The sequence below is a fragment of the Lichenostomus cassidix genome, chromosome 2 (assembly GCF_008360975.1).
Source record: "Lichenostomus cassidix isolate B80296 chromosome 2, HeHo_3.0, whole genome shotgun sequence".
Classification (NCBI taxonomy): domain Eukaryota; kingdom Metazoa; phylum Chordata; class Aves; order Passeriformes; family Meliphagidae; genus Lichenostomus; species Lichenostomus cassidix.
Window position 1 is genome coordinate 30,205,233 of NC_139482.1, and position 20,645 is coordinate 30,225,877.

The window sequence follows — 20,645 nt, forward strand, 5'->3', positions numbered from 1 at the left end:
TCAGTGAGGGTCACTCCTGGCCCCTAGAAGCATCCTTGTCAGTGAAAAATTTCCCAGTGAAGAAAAGTCCTAAATAAGATCCTCAATTGTATTGTGGTCATGAGAATGTCAGGCCCAGAAGGCCCACACGTGTGAACAGACTGTTGCATGCACTGCTTCCCTAGATTCTTATAAATAGCCCAGACCCCTGCTCTCACTTCCAGAAGTTTTCCAGAGCTTCACCCCTTCCTGCTCTATCAATCTCCAGCTGAAATCTATTGTTTCTCATTCGCTTACAGCAAAATCTAAAAACTGAGCTTTCATTTCTGCTTCCAGATTATTCTCTTTCTAGACAGACCCATAAGGTTCTAGATGTTTAACAAGGGCTCATTGACCCTCTGTGTTATGCCAGAGGACTTTCAGGTCTCCCAAAAGTGGCTGGAGAAAGTGGAAGTGTGCAGTCAGCACAACAGCAACACTCACTGTCAGAATGAATTCCTCACCTGGTGTGTGATCCTTTATTACACCTGAGGACCTCAGCAGCAGGCTGGGCTCCATCTCACCCTGGCTGCCACTGTGTGCTCCATGCTGCAAGCCAGAGCAAAGCCAGGGGGGAGAAGAGGGAATGCAATAGGGCTTCACCTTGCCTCAGGAATGAGGGAGCCACAGCAGTTACTGTACAGGGGAAACATTCTCCACCACGTGGTGAGGAACTAAAGGTTTGGGATTTATAGACTATTTGTCTTTTAGGGTCAATACCTTTTGGAAAATGATTTGTCTGAAAAACATAATCTTTTTCATATGTCATTCACCTGACATACTTTTCAACATTCTAGCTGTGATCATTCCAAATAATAAAGGAATAACCTGTATAAAATAATTTAAAGACATACTGCTGATTTTTTCATTGGGAAAGACTTTAATAAATTCCAGATTCATTTAAAATTCTCTGGCTTCCTTGCTGAATAAACTATCAAAGCCCAAGCAAGCCACCATTAATTACTTTTTCTTTTCATGGGACCTCATGTATTTGCAGTTCCTGAGGAATGTTTTACTGAAGCCAGTTACTATACTGGCTTACAAGAATTAACTGGTAAACATCTCATTTATTAATTTACATTTACTTTTCTCCCCTCATTTCAAAATTGCTTGAAGTTACTATTTTAAAGTAGTTCTTAAGGCAGACAGACTGAGATGAAAAATGGTTTCTGTCCAAATTCTTTGCCCTTCAACAGTGAGGTCTTTCCATGATTGTAGAAGCTTCCCATTTTATAATTGCCATCATATTCCTCAGGTGCAGTAGCTTATCAGATACGAGGAATTGCAAGACTTGATGTTAGCTCAGTGTATGTGTCCTCATCATTTTATGGGTTGTCTTAGAGAGCTCATCTTACCTAAGCTGATAACTTCCCAGAGGGTTTCAAATAAAAGATATACATATAATCTGATTTGATATAATTAATAGATACCTTTTCTTTGATAGCAATCTGCTGATCAGGTTTAGAATTTAGTCTCAAAAGTTGCAGACAGGCAATGTGTTTATGAAACCACAAAATCAAAAACTAGAGGACCAGAGAAAAACCTCAGAGGGAGCACTTGACTATTAGCGAACTATTTTGCTTTAATGGTATGGGCCCACTTGAAAAAATAAATGCATGTATTTTTAGTTGCAAAAGCTTGTAAAATAAAAGTATCACAGCTATTTTTTTCATTAAATTTTTTGATTCTGTTGACACAAAGCATGTACATTTCTGGACAAAATGTTATAAAATATTCTGACATATTTTAATATAAACAGGAACATTTTCGGTGATTGCTTGGATCTAAAATGTTTTTCCACTTGACATTTGTTTATACTTCCTAGGAAAGAAACTCTATTTATGGATAGCTGAATAACACAAATAAACATCTGAGAGAGCTGAAAAATCGGCTTTGATTATGCATGAAAATCTACAATGTCATTGTGTACTCTTGTGCCGTATTCTGATTGCCTGTTTATTTTTACAGAGCTGCTGGTGAGCCCATGGAAGAAGAGCCAGCCTTGTGAAGTGCCAAGTCCTCCCTGATATTTCCTGTGGGTGACATCATTGTGTATCCCCCAAAGCACCCTCAGACATGTCTTGTCTGCTTCTTGGGTGGCACAGATCAGATGGAACATAAACACTGGGCACAAAACTCTGAATAGCAGCTTCACTTGTTCTTTGGATGGACTTGAAAGAGCCCGAAAGATTCCTTAAATGTAACCGCTACAATTCTAGAGTTACAGCAAAACGGGCTTGGGAGAAAGAGCCTAGAGCATGCTTTTTTAATGCTGTTTGACCCACTCACCAACACAAATTGTGAAATAGAGTATTGCAAAATTCTACATGATAGATTATAGATATGAGAATTGCAACAGCCAGCAACATACTCTGTGAACTCCATGAATCACTTTCTGACACTTTTTACTGGATAATTTTTTTCATACTGTGTTAAATTGTTAATAGAATTTGTTTTCTTTGCTCCGTGTAATGAAGAAAAAACCCACCCTTATTTTTCGTGCCATTTTTTAACCTCCTGTAATGAATTCTTAGCTGAATAAGTGAAAAGTGTTTTAATTATGATGAGGGATTTTAGCTAAAGGGAAAGCACTTCTTATTGTACTATAAATCCCCCGAAGTACTGTGCTTGCTGGTGCTTTATTTTCTCTTCCCTGTTCCTGGCCATCCCTCCCTATTTCATGTAATCTTTTGTATCATAAAAACACATTCACGATTCTCTAAAATGAGCGATCTTTTGCCTTTAAGAAAAAGTGCTGTACCCTCTGTAGTTGACAGTAGCGCTCACCATATGTGCAGCAGAGATCAAGTATGGATAGTTTTTCAAACGTGTTTTTAGTTTGTTCTGAAATGTTTCCGCGTTCTGACTCCAAAGCAGCGACCTGCAGTAACTGCGTGCAGCTCTTTTGAAGCTCAGGTGTTTCTGTGGAGGTTGTGTGGGAGTGTTTTTTACAGGTCGTGACGTGAATACGAACTGATTCTTTTATGTAGTCCTGCACCAAGAGAACTGATGTTGCTTACAAAGCTTCAAAAGGTTTAGGCTTTATTTTAGATCCCCAAAGTGCAGCAAGATCTCCCTGCAATGTGACTTTAGCTGTTTAATTCCATGTTTGAGAACGTAACATAGAGTTGTGCCTTTAGCTGATAATGAACGCTTAAACTGTTACACGTGTTGCCTTACTGTCAGAGAGAGAGATGGGGCATGTATGTGAGAGTACTTCAAATGAACAAAACTCTGCTACAATAACTTTTATTTTGTTTACAACTTTCTCACCTAATGAACCCCGGGAGATACCTTGAAGTATTCAGCTTGCAGTATTTGATAGCTTGCTCAGCTTTTAAAAGCAAGTGATGTTCATTTTTTTATATATTTTCCAAATTCAAAAAAAAAAAAAAAAAAGATATATATTAAAGCCATAAGTGAAGACTGTCATGCTTTTTATTCTGAAATCTGAAAGGAACCTTAATTAAAACAAGATTTTGGGGAAGGCCGTGATATGAAAGATATGGAACAATATGGTTTCAGTTATAGGCAGACTCAAACCTGTAAATCAAAGATGAAAGATTTCACTCAAATAGAATTATATAATTCTCTTTTGTTATGCAGTCAGACTATATCTTTCATGCATTTGGGTTTGTTTACGATTAGCATTTTAATTTTAAAGACTTTTATTACTTATACCAAAGCTCTCCACTACAAGTTAGAAATCTGTGGCATGCTTTGAAAAAAGAAATCTAAAAAAAGGGATGTCATTTCCTATAACATGAAGTAAACTTTTATTCTGAAAGGTTTACTCTAAAATGAATGTATACCCCTTAGAAAGGGAAATAAAATTCTGACCCTCAGAAAGTGAAATAAAATTCTACTCCCCATTTACAAGCCAAAACCATGCTCATTTTAGTAATGCAAAGAGTCCCAGCAGGCTAAATTAACTCCTGGTGTAAGCCACCTTGCCTGACTTTGAGCTGTTCTGAAGGGATTGTTCACACGACTAAAGCAATCAGGAGTTCCTCCTGCATTTTCAGCAGACTCGTGATGGCAATCTCACTTGCCATTTACTGCAATTTTGTTATGGTCATCAAAGAAATTTCCCTTCAAGGAAACCGAGGGCTATGGCTGATGAGTTGGGTAATTTGTAGAGCTTTTCACATTTTGAAATAATGGCTGCAAAATTTTAATTGAGCGCATGGTAACATCATTCTAAAATTAACCCTAAAATCTGTTCGTGTCCTTAGCTTTCATGAAACTGAATATGAATTGCAACTCAAAATGTGAGTTACAAGCTTTTCCAGTCAAACTCTGTGTTCTGGGGTGCAAATCAGCTAAAGCTGTCTTTTGTAGCAGGAAATGCTTTTGAAATGCCAGAATAATTTGAATTAAACCACATTATAAACTCACACTTATACATTTGTACAGATGTAGTCCCCGACAGATATCTAGACATGGTTGAAGTTAGGATCGTTTGGATAAACAAGTGTGCTAATAAACTGCACACAGATTGTGTCCAGAGCTCTGTTCTCACTGAAGTCAATAGCAAAGTCCTCTTTGATTTCGATGGGAGGTGGATCAGGCCCTACTTTTCTTTTCCCCTTTAAGTCAAGAATGCCATTGCTTTTTGATTATGCTATTCCAAGGCATCAGAAAGCCCTCTGGGAAATGACTGAGGCTTATGGTGAATATCAACACTTCCTTCAAAGCAGACCTGGGCTTTCTGAGAGGGCAGTTTCACTTGCTGCTGTTTTCTTCTCACAGTATTTTTTATTACCGCCAATAGCTCCCCATGGACTAGAGTTAAAATATCTTCCAGCAATTTTAGTCATACTTCCAGGGAAATATTCACATAGACACTCTTAAAAATGCCCAGTTTTAACTGGATTCGAAAACAGATTGCAAGAATTTCAGAAAGATGCACAAATTGCATGATTCCAATGTGAAAATTCAGAGGCTTAGGAGCTGTTTTTGTGGAGACATCAGAGTCTCATGTCTCCCACAGACCTCTCCCTTAGGCCATAGAAATTGACACCTCTGAAAATTCAGTCCCAGATATTTCAAGTTGGCTGCCAAAATATCTATGTCTGATCTTAGATTATATCTAAAAATGAGCTGAAATGCATGAACAAGGTGAGATAAAGGTGGTTTCTGTGTGTGATTCCATGGGGAAGGTGAAGCCGAGCAGGCAGCAGGGAGCACTTGGAGCCAGGGTGAGCCTCTCTGCCTGGTGCTGGTGGCACAAGGGCTGCAGGCAGGCAGAAGGACATCCCACAGTACCTGCACCCCAGGCTGCCATTGCCACTGGCAGCAAATCTGTCTCACAGGAGAATCCTGCAGTGATTTGCACTCTGCTCCTGGGCCAGAGTCACCAACTACCAGAATGAGAGGTGCCTCAGCAGCAAGTCCCACTAACATGCTTGCTCTGGTTCATTTTCTTCTCTAGGATTAGCGACTAAGTATTAGGCTCAAGTGGGGCTTTTGTATTTCTAAGCTTTTGTCATACTTGTATTCTAGGTCCTTCAGTTCGTAGCCCAAACTGAAAACTGAAAAGACACATGACTCAGGATATCAGGAAAAGAATGATTTTTGTCCAGCTTAAGGCTCTTACCTGAGGTGGAGTAAGAGCAGTGATGGACAGCAAATCTCAGATCTGCTGAAACCTAAGAGTGTCTTGCACTTCATTTTTGGATTCTGTGCAGGAATTATGCATATGCTCATTTGGTTTTAATATAATTTACAGCTTGATTATATGATCTCTTTCAGGCAACATTTCTAGTGGGTAATCAAAGTTCATGGGAATTTTGCCAGTGTAAAGATGACAGAATTATTCCCTTTTTTAACCATGAACCTTCTTAATTTTACTTCCAGTGCAAATGAAGCAACTAATTCCAAACAAGTGAAGCTGAGGAAAGTAAAATCATTAAGCTATCTTAAATAAACATCATAAAAGAAATGGAAAATGTTACACAAATGAAGATGGCTATGCCTTTACTTTTTCAAAAAAGTCAACAACATGCTGCCAGCTGAATATAAGTGGCAAAACAAACCCCTCTCTAGAGTATGTGGTATTTTAGTTGGTGTCTTATCTAAGTGCAGCCTCTCTGAAAAGCTGAGAGTCATAACCAGAGATGAAATATTAGAAAGGTTTTGCTGCAGCCAACACCAGAGGTCCTGTAGAGAACAAGAATTAGAGACTGACTAATTTTTGTAGACAGACAGCAGGACACTTTCGGGGCAATATGTCTGGGACGAAGAATTCGAGGGAACTTTTCCAAAGGCACTGATGACTCTAAGTCAACTAACTCCTGTTAGCTTGCAAGGGTAAGGAGGTGCTCAGCAAGCATTTATTCTTTGGGAAATGCCCCCGCTGTCCCACCAGCATGCCCACACACATGCAGATGTGAACCTGGCTGGGCTATTTTCTCTCCTCAGCAGCAGCAGCAGCAGCAGCAGCAGCAGCAGCCATGTGTGCTGCTCTGATGTGTGTACTCTGCATTTGTCCAAGAGCTTCTCAGCCCCCAGCAGACACTTCAAACCATTGACTGATAGGGGAATTTTTTTTTTTCTCAATAGTGGCCTTTCCAGAAGCATAGCAGTGCATGGTTGTTTTATTTTTAAAGGTCACAACAGAGCTTTGTGAACCATCGTGCTTTTTTTTTTTTTACAGACTCCATATGGAAGTAAAACAGAATATGTACCTGGGGAGGGGGCATGTGGTGTGTGGAACCTGCCAGGAAAGAATCTCTCTTAAATCAAGTTTTTGCTACATGCTTTTCATCCTGGATTTGAAGGAGTTTGGGTTCTAAATTATAATTTAAGATTTTTCTTTGTCATGTCACTTGCTTTGTTTTTTGTACCTGTAATTGAATTCACCCTTGTAACACATAGAAAACCACCTCAAAAAAGCCTGTCTTTTCTGACAGATTTCTCTGCCCTCAGTGTGGGAATGAGAATAGCTTATCATTGTCACTTCTTGCAGCAATTAAATGCTTCATTTTTGTAAGAGATCCAAACTGCAGCAGTATTTTAAGAGTACTATTTAGCTGGCTGTCTGCTGACTGTTAAAAAAAGAAATTGTGAAACTTACATTCCTCTCTAACCTCAAAAGAGACCCATTTTGATTTTAACAATGTCATTTTTTCACTTGATCCAAAAGGGTTTTGTCCCATGACATCTTGTTACTAGCTCAGTTCTAATCACTAGTAAATCACACACTACAGAGAGTGAAGACCAAAAAGGACGTTCCAGCAACTCTCAGTTATGTCTCTTCTGCACAATCCTTCATCCTGCTCTAGTGCCATGCTCTGTGGTTCAGCATATTAGAATAGATTAGAGCAAAATATAAATTGTTCTGCACCATCAAAGATACTGCTCTTTGGATGTCAATTAGCACCCTGTGAGCTGGGCTGTCATTTGTAAGGGCTATGATTTATAATGAAGACAGGCTTCTGTGGGGATGGTCTAGAGACAAGAGATGCATGCAAGCAGTGCCACTGGTACTGTGCAGTGAGTGTGATTCTGTGCCAAGATCTCCACACATTACCCTCTTCCAGTGGTACACCAACAGAGCCAGAGGCACATCTGCAGTAGCAGAGCCATGGGATGTCCTGATTAAAAGACCACTTAAATCCCTCCTCTAATAGGCTTTGGGTAATATTTGGGAGGCAGCTAGAGGAGAAAACCTGAACTTAAGCCGAGGTATAAGATCTGAGCTTGCCCACACTTACCTTTCTCTGATGTGAAGTGCCAGTTCTGCTCCTAGAAAAGTCTATCTGAAAGAACATTGACTGTGGTGGATCTATTCAATTGGCTTTGTGAGTGTGTGTATGTCATGTGTTAGGAGAACAGGTTCACACTTATGTCTCTTGCTGCTTAGTTTACTGCTGCTATAAATTTCATGATTGGCTTAATATTCCAAGTTAGGATGCAGTAGGAAAGCATAAAGCAATACCTGGTGAAGTCATAACTAAGGCTTTCAAAGCAAGCTTATTGCCATGGGTTTTTACATGACTGATTTTTTGGTCTAGGGATGCACAGCTGAAATGTCTATTTTTTCTCTTGGGAAATTGATGTTGCTATCTGTTTCCACGATAAAAACCAGTCCTTTTGCTCAGAGCTCTGAAAGTTTATCTGTAATTTGTCTTTCCAGGCAGAGCAGATTCTAAGGGATAAAGCATCAGTGGGACTGACCCAAAGGGCAACATTTTTAAAGGTCAATTAGTAATATTTCCATAAGAGTAAAAGGAACCATTGTTATTATTCCTGATACATTTTTGTATCTGAAAGTATCCAATGAGTAATGTTAAGTAATATTGTGCTCCAGAACTTTGTTGATTATAGATATATGAGCATTGGATTGGCGTGAAATAGTCTTCAAAGAAGTTGTTAAAATCCCTTTTGTTTTGTGTTTTGTATGATTCTTTGGCTATAGTCTTGTCCTAGTGTTAATAAAAGCTATTTGAAATAAGCTCGTTCAATACTTGGAGGGGATTTTTTTGCCTGGTTTTTTTTTAATCATTGCTAAAAAGAAGTAGAGCTTTGAACATGCCACCCTGGTTGGATCATAGGACTCTGACTGTTAAAATATAAAGGGGGAAGCATGGTGAAGCTGGAGTGCATAAAAAGGGAACCACAAATGTTAATGTAAAAGTAATGTTACATAGCAGGCTAAAACACACACAAAGCAGAGCATTGCAGAGCGCCGGCTCTAACACCAAGCTCATATTCTATAGTTCCTTTGGCTCATTGTCCTGAGGCGTTGCAGAACACATAATTCTCCTCCCAGTGAAGCAATTTAAAGAGTACATGCACTGTTTTGAAAGCTGTAAGGCCCCTGCTTTGTGGGCGGTGGGGAATATCCAGCACTGCAGCAGTACTCTGGATTCCAGTATTGCTCCAGCACTGCTGCTGTAAAACTCAGAGTTGTTACCTTGATAGAACAGACCTGTTTTAAGAAAGGCACCCACAAGACCAGTGGAGTGGGGAAGGAGTGTGTTTGCTGTGAGCACATTTGGATCACTTGCTCATTGTCAAAAGTAGCTCACAGATTGAAATTGCTTCTGTGTGTGGACCTTCGTGCACCTGAACTTGAAAACTGAGCAGGGAGGAGGGTAGCTGGGAAGTACAGGCTCTTTGTTTGCACATGGAAACCTCTACCTCCTGGCACGTGTCCAGACCTGCTCCAGAAGGGGATTAAAACCAAAATGAGGCAAAACAGCATCCTATAATTTCAATTTTTTTTCATTCTTCAGAATAACACATCTTTGTTTTTAGGGCAAAGGACCCCAAACCTAGAAACAGACAGCTCCATTCCATCAATAAAATATTGTTTGAAAATCTGAACATGTAACGTGTAATTTCCTCAGCATATTTCAAAGAAGTTAGATGCACAGAGAATCTCAGTCTATCCAGTCTATCTATCTACTTCTCTGCTTTGCTTGTTTCCTGTGATCCCGTCGTGATAAATTGCAGAGCCCTGTGATAAATTGCATTCATCATGTCTTTCTGGCTGCCTCACCTGCATTTTGTACATTATACCCTCTCTCCTGGGTCTACTTCTAACATTCCAGCCTTGTGAGAGATTCCAGCTAGACACCGTTACTGCTTTAAAATCAACCTGCCAGAATTGACCTTGCCTTTGAAAAGTGGAGTGGGTTTTTAGAAACCTTCAGACTAACAATGCTTCTAGGAATCTCCTATAGATGGGTGGGAGTGAATTCTTCCAGATTCCTCCTCTCATGTTTTTTCACTACTTCCCCTGGAGATCTTCCTCCCTAAGAAAAATCTTTCTTTCCATTGGCAGCTTTGAAAGGAGTAGCTAGAGTTGGATGGCTCTTTGTCAGAAAGGGTAAATAGTGAGAAAAACCTGAGTAAATTTGTGCTGAGCCACTGCTCTTCTTCCTTATTTCTTTTTTTCTGTGACAAATAAGAGGAGAAAGATGTTAAAATTTCCTGGTTTGTTTCTGTATGCTAGAGATACTTTTTATTTGTTTGTTTCTTTATTTTTAAAGAGAAAAGTTTCATTTTTACCTTTGCTGTCACAGCGCCCAGATATTGTACTTCATTCAGACAGGCCTCCTGGAGACTTGTAAAATAGGATTTCAAAATTCCTGTTGCATCCTTTTCTGGGGTTGCCTGTAGAAGGGAACAGGTTCAACAAAAACCCAAAATGAAATTCGGTACTTTGCTAGAAGCTGAATAAGGGCATGGATCCAGGATTTTGTGCAAAATTTATATTCTTAGCTTGTATGCTGCTTCTGGATGAACTTCTCTGTCCACATATCACTGAAAAATAACCAGCCTGTTAGGGCTGTCACATGAATGTCTTCATAGATTGTTAATAACTGAATAGAATAGTCCTGGTTAGATCCCAAATTACCTCTTTTGTGGTATATTTGATGTACAAACAACATAATTTTACACCATCCAGACCATTACAGTATTTGAATGCATTGCTCTTTAGCTATCTAGTTTAATTAAAGATTAGTCTGTGATAAAGTTATTAACTGTTATCAAAACAGAATATCAATCAATAAGTCAATCAATCAATGTAAAAGCACACATTACAAATACTTATGTTTTCCCAAGTCAGTACATGTTTGTTTTCCATATTCACAATATTCACATTAGCTGGGACAGTGGTCCAGCCTAACTGCTTGCAATTCTGCCAGACTCTACACATGGACAAAGAGTAGGAAGATAACTGGCATAATTTGTAATATTTTCTTCTCAACTTTCTATTCATTGTGTAAGTTTGGCTGTGTTAGGCAACACAACCAGTGAAAGTCCAACATTTTTCTCTGTATTTTAGGTAATCTAGTCTTGAAAACCATATTAGAACATCTGTAGATAATCTAGTATCAAGCCTATAATTAATCTAGTTACAATTAATTTGACCTACAAGCAGGGATAAGTTAGATGATTCCTTGTTCTACCTACCAAATATGGCAGGAAAAATAACAACTGATTCTTAGAAAACAAAACCAGAAAAAATCCTGCAAGTGATCTATCTCATTCTCAACTGCCTCTCTTTCTCCCTTCAAAATCATGTTGTATAAATATGTATTATGTTAACTGAAATACAAATGTGCAATGTCTGTCACTACATCTGATAAGTAGCAGTTCTGTCTCTGCCACCTGAGCCAGAAGGAATCAATCCTGGTTTCTTTTGAGCTACTGCCTGAAGTGGGTGTTTGGGTTCATACCAGAAGTTGACTGCATTCTTTTACAGCTGCAGCAACATCTGTAAAAAGAAAAAGGTGCTGAAAAACTTCAAAGACGAATATGTGTACTCCAGCTCTCCTTAAAAATGTCCAACAAATTACTTCACGAGAAGCATCATCACAGTGTAGTGTTGTCTTGCAATGAAATCCTTCCAACTTTGTTGACCTATGATATCTCATGTTATCTCCTTTAGAACTTCTGTCTGAACTGAAAATATGAATCTAGAGTGGGGTCAGACATCCTGAATCCTCTTTGTAATATCAAAATTTCCCCATAGCCATGGTTGCTGTCCTTTTCTCCACTGTAGGTGTGAGTAACTCCTTCTTTGGTTACTGCTTGAAGGCATGTCATTGGAAGAGTGGTCCTGGTCGCTGGCTCGTGGTAGAACTTGCTGCTTCTTGCTGCTGCTGAACATATCTTGTGTGTCTTCTGTGGGAATGTGAGTGGTTTACTGATTGAGCTGATAACGTCTGCTGAGAACTGTTGTAACTAGCAAGCCTCTGTGAACAGAACTTTTTTTTTAAGTTAGAAGAAAAATATGCCAGAAAAAAGTTTGTTGATACTGAAGTGCTGACAAATGGTCAGTACTAGTGCACACCATGTCTCTCTGTCTTCCATTTCAGTAGGAAATATCCTTACTCTGAATAGCAAAATGGCTCAAAGCTAATTACTTTTTGGGCACTTTTTACAGCTGAGCGGTTTGAAGAAATAATTTTATTTCAGTGGCACTCAACACAAAAATCCAAGATCCTTGTAAACACCCAGGGTTTCATACTCACAACAGCCACAGAAGCAGGCCAGTTGTTGCCTCTTTTCACAGATAGGATTAAAAGAGTTGTTTGAGGATCCACAAAGAGCCTGTAGCTGATGGAAAAATCTCCAGAGCTACAGTCCTTATGCCAGCACCCAGACTGTCCATGTGACTATATTTCTTCCAGATGCCTTCACATTATAAAGTAAGTGTGTGTGTTTTTGTGACTTCAGATGCTGAATCTGCCTCTTCTAATTTTAGCTCATTGTTTTGAGCTTGCTTGTTCTCTGGCATGTGTGTTACTTACTGGAACTTTGCTAAACAACAAAAACTTTTATTTGTTTTTTCAAAGAAGACTGTATGAGCATATAGAAGAGCGGTGGGATTTTTATGAATCATATCCTGTAGTTTCCTTGTGTTTTTACTTCTCTTATTTGCTCCTCTTTTTTAAAAGACCTTCCCAAAAGAGGGAAATCTTTGGGTTGTATAACAACTCCTGCACAGGAGCTAGACATTTTCTTTACCCTGCTAGATGTCCTGGCTGGTGTGATTCTGAATGTAGATTGCAAAGAACAAAATAATGTCAATAAAGAGTACACTTGTATAAGGGGTAAAAACTGAACTATTTTAGATGAGGTTTCAGGGGATTTGGAAGGAAATTTTCTCAATACTTGCAATGTTTACAGGCATAGGATATTGTGGTTCTTATTACCAAGCAAAGAAACATCAGCCCTATCCTTATGCCTCCTCTTAACCTTAGGGACTCAAAGAATGGACAGGTGAGAACAGGCACAGGCTGTGTGCACCAAGCCCTTGCAAATAAATGTAAACAAAGTCCTATAACACATTTCAACTTGAGTTGGAAAAACCTGCTTCAACAGGTGATTTCTCAAATCTGCTTCTATTTTCTGCCTACTTAGAATTCCTTTGAGCAATCTTAATGACTTTTCAAGGTACATTTTTTTAGGTCCTCCTGTATACAATTGTTTAATCATCTTTGTGAATACATGAAGGAAGTAGGTGATACATGTCACAAAGCTGTAGATTTAGCGGTAAATTTAGCTGTAGCTGTAGCTCAGCTGTAAATTTGGATTTTATCTTTCTTTAAAACTCTCTTAGGAAGTGTAAGGTGTTACACTCAAAATACATGCTCTTAACTACAGGCAACCAAGAAGATGAAGACAAGTGTGGTCCTATTTCAAGCGTAATGAGACTTGCATGGGTGCTGTGCACCATGTCCCCACAGGATCTGTGGTGATGGAACCATCACAGCCCAGAGCAGTAGGACATGATTCAAAAAATCTGGGACATCCTTCATTCCCTTGCAGAATCAGAATAAGCTGCTAGAGAGAACCCGCTGAGAATTCAGAAAAAATCTAAGCCCAGCCTCACACACTGTGAATCTCAGAGGTGAGTAGGAAAGGACCAGAAAACTCCACAGTTGCACCTCCTAATGGATCATGAGCTGTGATATGAACAGCTAGTACCTGAGAAGCTCAGAGGAAAGACTAAGATCAGATCACAGCAAAATGTGTCTGCTGAGCTCCAACCTCATATGCCCATCTTTGGTTAAAACAGAATGCAGAAGCAAAGCATGATATAGGACGAATTATCCCAACTATGTAATACCTATCACCTCCTCATGTTCTACACATGTCTTCATGAAAGGAATTTTAAGGACGTTGTGAACGATGTCTAGAAATTGAAAGGAAAATATGCTCCAGGGAGAGACTACCCTATATGCTGTGTAATTCCATGTCTGACTCCACAAGTGACACAACCTTTAATAAAGGGGGTGTTCTAGGTCATACAGGCAGGTTGTAGGGGAAACACACATTGATCACATTGGATCTCCCATTTCTTCTCCATACAGTGATAACTATATAAACTCTCCATAGCAGTGTGCTAATGCTGAACTTCCCGGCAGCACTCTGTGAGAATTATTATATTGGAAGTCAGGCAATCCTGAAATGGCTGGGTGTCAGTCAGGAATGCTGGCAGCAACACATCTCTTTGCTTTTCAGACTTTTAGACCAAATTTATGCATATGCGAGGGACAGTAGACTGACTTCATACGAAAGATAAGATTTGAAACACATGCAGTATATTTTCTGATGCTGAGATATATTCCCTCTGTCTTCTGTTTTCAGTTGTGTCCATGCCTATAGTATCTATATCTAACATCTATATCCCTGGTTCACAGCAGGAACAAAGCAGTGCCTATATACTATCCAAGATATATTTTACAGTAGGTATCATGGTATTAAGCTGACTGAAGTCACAAATCTAAACATGTAGCTAATGATGATTATTGAGGGATACTACCTGTAGAAAGTGAGGCTATAAGGGTTCAGTATGTCCCTTTGCTGGTGATGAACTGCATTAAAGTTTGTGATGAATATTTTTCTTCTCCTTGTTTACCAGTCATAAAAGATAGTAATAATTACCCTGTATCTGAAGATGCTGTGAACCACAGAAGAACTCTGTGAAGCTCACTGAAGAAACAGATAAAATGCACTGAATTCTGTGAAAAATATAGATTTTTATAATTACAACACTATCTTCTTTAAAATCCTATGTTAACTGTGCTGTAGGCATTTATGACATTTTCTTTAGGACCATCCCTTTGGATGTTGTTTTAATTTGTCGCAGAACATCAATGCTGGGCTTTCAAAGACCTGCTTCATTGAATCCATCATCAACATTGCCTGAAACCCTGCTGGCTGCCAACTCCTGGGCTCCTCTGCTGCCTGAGCTCTGCTGTGAACCTCAGGGGAGGTATTTTCAGAGGATGTCACTTTGCTCGAGCACCACCAAGGTGAGGCTTCTGTGCTGAGTCAGCATCCCTCCCCTCTGTGACCGTGGTTTGAGCATTCCACCATTTTCCTGGGAAGTCATGTCAGTGGCAATTTTAGGCACGTTCACACACAGTCTGCTTGGTTTGGTAGATGTATCCCTTCTTCTTCTGCCCAATCATTCCCATTCCTGCAGGGAACCTTAGTCTCCAGGATGTTAAGCAGAGCTGGGCAGACTTTTCAAATGCTGTTTTCATTCTTCTTCAGAACAAATTGCTTTATCTTTTCTTTTTCAAATCCAAGAGCTTAAAACTTTGTGAAAGGGGGACAAAGGGAAATATTCGGTCTTTTTTTGGTCTTATTGTTTTTTCACTTAGTATGGGAAACATGACCATGTGGTTATTCCCAGGATGAATTATATTCCCCAGTACCCTGTCAGCTGCTGATTGTGTCTGATAGTCCTGTCAGCTTCACAGCTGCTGTTAATAGCCATACCCTGCTTGCTGTGGGACTGCACCCCTACCTCCTGGGGCAGTGTGTAACCACTGAGCCACAGAGCCATGCCTGATGCCTCTCTCACTCTCCCAAAGGATAATTAACCAGCATTCATTTAAGCAACACGTAAATTGAAGCTGCCCCTAGTGCCCCCAAATTTCAGTTTTCTCACATCTGCTTTGACTTGTGATTCCCCTCCAGGCAAGGACCATAGCTGTATCTTTCTCAAACACTTGCTGATCTAAGCATAGGAGAAAAGACAGAAGTGTGTTACTCCAGCTGGTTTTGTGCATGGCCTGATCCTGGAGATATGCTTGGAGAAAATCTGGAATAATGGGCCCTGTGGATTGGCATAGGTTTCAGTCAATTGCCTAGGGCTGTAGGTCCTAAACCAAGATGTTGCCCCAGACTAGAATTGTAAAAGCCAAAGGCAGTTTTGAGGAAATGGACTCAAGTCTTCCTCCTAAATTTCAGCAAAAAAGATTTACACTAAAATGACCCAACACAAATACTTATGTCAACTAGATTTTGGCCTGATAGGAATTCAGGTCTAAATTCAAAGCCACATTTAGATTGTGACATATCTGTAGTATTGCTAAGTGCCAAGGGAGTGAACTGTTCCCAAGGATCAAACAATCAATACTCTTCCTGTGTTCTCTTTCCTTTCTTTTCTAAAGTATCCTCAAATACATTTTACAAAGCAGCCAGGTGTGCAGAAGCCAGAGAGGAGCAGGAGAGTTATTTGTGCTGATGTGAGTAACTGCCTTCTGGGCAGGCAACTCACAAAGTGTGAGCAACAGCAAGCTGGACAAAAGAGTTCCGGCTTCTGGGACAAAGAAACTGCAGCTGGTATTGCCCATGGACTGGACACCCAGGAGAGCCAGGAACAAAAATATTCCATGCTGTGGGTTAAAGTAGCAAGAGGTGGGACTTCTGATGGTGTTTTGTTTTGCTCTTATAAGAGTAAAGATACTCTTTCTTATCCCTGGGCCAAATAATAAAGTGTGAGGAAGTTCTCACTGCCTGTTGTAGAGTAGGCTTTTCTTGGCTGCAGAGTTGCTCTCTTTCTTATTCCCTGCTACAGCGTCTACTTCCTCCTTATCTCACATATTTTCTGTTACGTTATAGCCCACTTGAATAAGGATACTAAAAATAAAGTTTCATTAGCTGTATATGTTCTGAGAGGGCAAGTGTGCAAAGAGAAGTTCATAAAGCTAACAGAACAAGACAATAATTTAAGTGCCATGTTCCTCTTAACAATTAATTAAGAATGAGAATAAAGCTCATTGAAACTTGTCCTTCTAGATATAGCTTTTATTCCCATTTGATTACATTTATTTTTCTACCATAACCTTTGGCTCATTTGAGTTATTGTTTCCCACAATCAAATACATTAGTGTAATAGTAAAGATCTCCAGAAGGGCTTTTTTCCCCTCTGCTACTTTGGGAAAGGCTGTGCATGTAAACTGCTATGTGACTTCATGCTAAGTACACACACTAAACATGATACGTTTATTTTATCATTTGTAGCTAAAGAGACGTAATTATTTAAGTGGGTGTAATCTAGTGTTATGGCATCCCTCAAATTGCAGTACTGAAATTACTTTAATCTATACTTTGGCTGGGGAAATATATGAAAAATTGGAAAGCTAAACAAAAACCCTGAAGCCCAGAAAGGAGCTGTTTCTGGGGCTTGCAGAGACGTCCTTGTGACATCTTGTCAGGAAGCAGTCCTACTTTTGCAAGAGCTTTACTATCTATTGAACTATTTATGGACTATTTATCAGTCATCACTGAGGGTGGTTTACCACCAGCAGGCTTTTGTGTCAAACTAAAAATGGGTGCTCTAGGCAAGCTACATTGCATACTGTGCATTTTAATGCTGTGGCAAGAGCGAGGTACTAAGCTGTCCTTTCTTTCAATGACACAGAATGCTGAACTTTTGCTGCTTGTAATCTCAATAAAAGTCTATTAGTTTTAAGTTGTGAATCTTTCCCCATTGTTTACATGCAACTTTTAAAGCCAGCAGCAACAGAAACATACCGAGTTGTGTGAAAACAGCAACAACAAACTATTGTCTTCTGATTTTTAAATATACATTTTGCAAGAAAAACCTCTCTAGATTCATGCCTGTGCTTTCTAGCAACTGGTAGTCTCTGGGAAAATCAGTCTGAGTCCTTTAAAGAGTGTCTTCATTAAGAATCTGTGCTTTATAAACTGGGTGTGGTATCCTGGGGTTTTTTTAATGACTTAAGCACATTTTGAGCTAAGTGGAGTAGTTGTCTAATAGTTTTGCTAGAATGGAAATATCAAAGTCAGCTCTTATTATTACCGGAATCTCTTCTATGAAAAACCATCACAAAAAGAAGTTTGTAATATCTGCATTTAAATAAATTTAGCTTCTTAGTAATTCTCTAAAGACTGTGGGCTACCTCCTGTTCCCATTGAAGTCAGGGGAATGTTGCCATTGACTTCTCTGAGCTTGGGATTTGGTTTTCTTTCATCAAAGATTGTTCTAAATGTAGATCCCTGCAGCCTCAGTTAGGTATATAGCTCCATCCCAGTTTAGCACGAAATTAAAAGGACTCTTGCAATAAACTAAAGCATTTTACTTCCTTTTAGAGCCACCTCCTGCTACCACCCGTTGAGACTAGGAGAGCTGCCCTGGTTTTCTGGGTTTATGAGTATGTTTCTTTTTCCACTGTGGATAACTGTGTTAACTGCTCCAAAGTTATTCCTCCAAAACCCCAGAACCTCTGTGGCAGTAGAGGTGCAGTGGTTTGTTCCTAGTCTGCTATCCTGCCTCTAAAACAATCATAAGGGGAAAGTTCCATTTTCCCTCTAGACACCTGGCACTAATAATAACTAATGTAAATTGTGGCTTAAAGCAATAAGCAGACTCTGTAAATGTAAGTTAAGAGCTCATCTGTGTGAATTTTACCTACAAAAACAAGGTTCTCCATAGATAAATCTTCTGTCAATTTTTATAGTCCTGGAACAGCAGTTACTTTTTCTTACTTTTCTTCTCTTTTGGTATCTGCCAGAAGAGACAATCAAACCTTTGCTCAGACAGTGAAATAACAGTTAAAAGAACCTGAGTAAAAAATCTCTGTTTCCATAAGGGCAACTTTGCCCAATGCTACTATTTCTGTTGCTGCAGAAGGTACTAATTAATCTATTTCCCAAATCATATTTTGTTCCTAGTTTGTATAGAAAGATAGAACACTAAAGAAGTCTCTTTGTTCAATTAATGCCAAGGAGGAAAGAAGGTTGACTCAAAGCTAGTGAAAAATATTGTGAACAATAATAGAGAAGAAAGCAACTCTATACACTGTTCTTTAAAATGGGGACATACAGACAAGGTAGACCAGCCAAGCAGAGCAGAATGAAAGCATCAGGAAAAGGACCTTAATTAAACTGCTGCCTTCTGCAGTACCTCCAGAGCACAGCATCCCATCCTCTCTGCATACATGTTCCTGAGGGCTTTTACTATGATAACAGAAATCCTGTAGCTTTTGTAGGAGACTCCTACCCAAAAAGCTCCATTATATTCCATGGGCTAGTTGACCGATAATAATTTTTAAAGGACCAAAGTTTTAGACAGAATAAGTGTTCATGAGTTTTAGTTAGAATTACTGTTCATGTATGCAGTATGCCAGAAGCCTGACCAAAACCCACTGCAATACAAATAGTTCTCTATTTATTACACTCATCTGTGAATAAGACATCCAGAAGGCTCAGGATTTAAATGTCCAAATTCTGAGGATGCCTACTTCTCCCAGAGGGACTTATTATTGGAACAAAAGCATTCTACTGAAGGCAGCTATCCCTGGCACATTAATATGCTTGACTTATTACAAAAGGTATTAGATTTAGTGCTTGTATGTGTGTCTGTAATAAGTGTTTTTAATGTGTGCAGGAGAGAAGTGAGGAGTGACTCCTAACAGGGGAAACACAAGTCTCCATGGGAACATAACAAACATGATTGCACAACAGTGATGCTTGCATTTCTAGGTGTGTATCTGTTTATTGGTCCATTTGTGTCATGCTATCACCTGGATTATACATTCAGTTGCACTGTTAGCATCATTACTGGCCTGCTTTTCTGTCTGCTTTCTTCATTTTATCTAATTATGATCTACCCTCCGTGATAATCTATTCCCATATAATCTATGTTTGTGCTTTTATTGTTAATATTTCTGTGTATCGTTTCACCCCAAAATGTGTTTAGGATGTCTTCTGTGATTTGTTGCAGCAAATGTGAAGAGCAGACTTCATCCACTTTATATTTGGTGAAATGTCATTTCTCAGTTGAAATTGCATTGAAATTGTTTTGACGGTGCAAAATAAAGATGGGAACACAATGCATATGGTGAGGTCAGGGAACAGTTCAGGGATGGTAACTAGTAGAGATTTCCTGAATAATGTTCCATGCTTTAAAATAAGGAAGGTTGTTTTCTTTGACCTGATTATTGAACCAATGTACGTTGTTTGGCAGGTGTGAGGTGATTGCTCCTTGTGTTTGAAGCTCAGTTTTAAACAGAAATTGCTTACCACTATCACTCATGGCAAGCACACCTATGAGTTATGAAGCAGCATTCTTCACTCCTTTGAGCACTGTTTAAAATGTTGTTCATGGTGCTCATAGCAGAGCACAAAGCAGTCCTGTAGGTGTTTTAGCCAGAGGACAGGCTGTGATCACTTCATTCCTGCTGAGGAGTAGTTTCTCAAATGAAAATGTCATTGAAGAGAGCAAGAGTCTGAGTTATTTACTTGTGTGAATAATTTATTACAACATTTTTTGTTCTGATTTGGCTTTTTCTTACATATGATCCGTGTGCAAGAAATAACAGTTTTTGCATTGAGAAGCTGAACCTGCAGGGATAATGAGGTGTGTAGAGGGGTTTCCCATCACTTGTGAATTTACCTAAAAATTACTGAGCTACAGACATCTTCCCAAAAGTCTACTTCTACAGAACTATTTCCTCTTCAGAGTGCAGGAAGAACTGTCAATAGCATGATTGACAAAAATGAGCTCCAGTCATTCAAGTGAGCAGCTAAGACACCAAACACCAGAGAAGATGAGCTCATTGAGTCAGAAGATGCCACTTTAATGAAGTAGTTTTAAAACCAAAATTGTATTTTGAGACAGATTAGATTGCTATCTGCCAAACTGCCATGGCTGTGTTTAGGTTGGCTACCCATCCAAATGCCAAATTACATGAGGATAAAGAACTATAATGCACCATATATGTCTATCTCTAGCACTGTACATACCACAGCTATGAATATATGTACCATCATGGAATTGAAACAATAGGGGAGCTAATTCTTAGCTGTATATAGCATTTTAGCTCCACTGAATGTAAAGT

General features: G+C 39.2%; 1 protein-coding gene across 12 annotated transcripts in view; it reads left to right on the top strand.

Annotated features, from left to right (window-relative positions):
* Positions 1-8,476, top strand: part of HDAC9 (histone deacetylase 9) — a 457,439-nt gene extending 448,963 nt beyond the window's left edge. For all 12 annotated transcript variants that reach the window (XM_085050864.1, XM_085050871.1, XM_085050865.1 and 9 more), the window contains one exon: positions 1,987-8,476. In XM_085050864.1, coding sequence (XP_084906990.1) covers positions 1,987-2,026 — 40 coding nt within the window. In that variant the 3' untranslated portion in view covers positions 2,027-8,476. The remainder of the gene's footprint in view (positions 1-1,986) is intronic.
* The last annotated feature ends 12,169 nt before the right edge of the window (positions 8,477-20,645 follow it).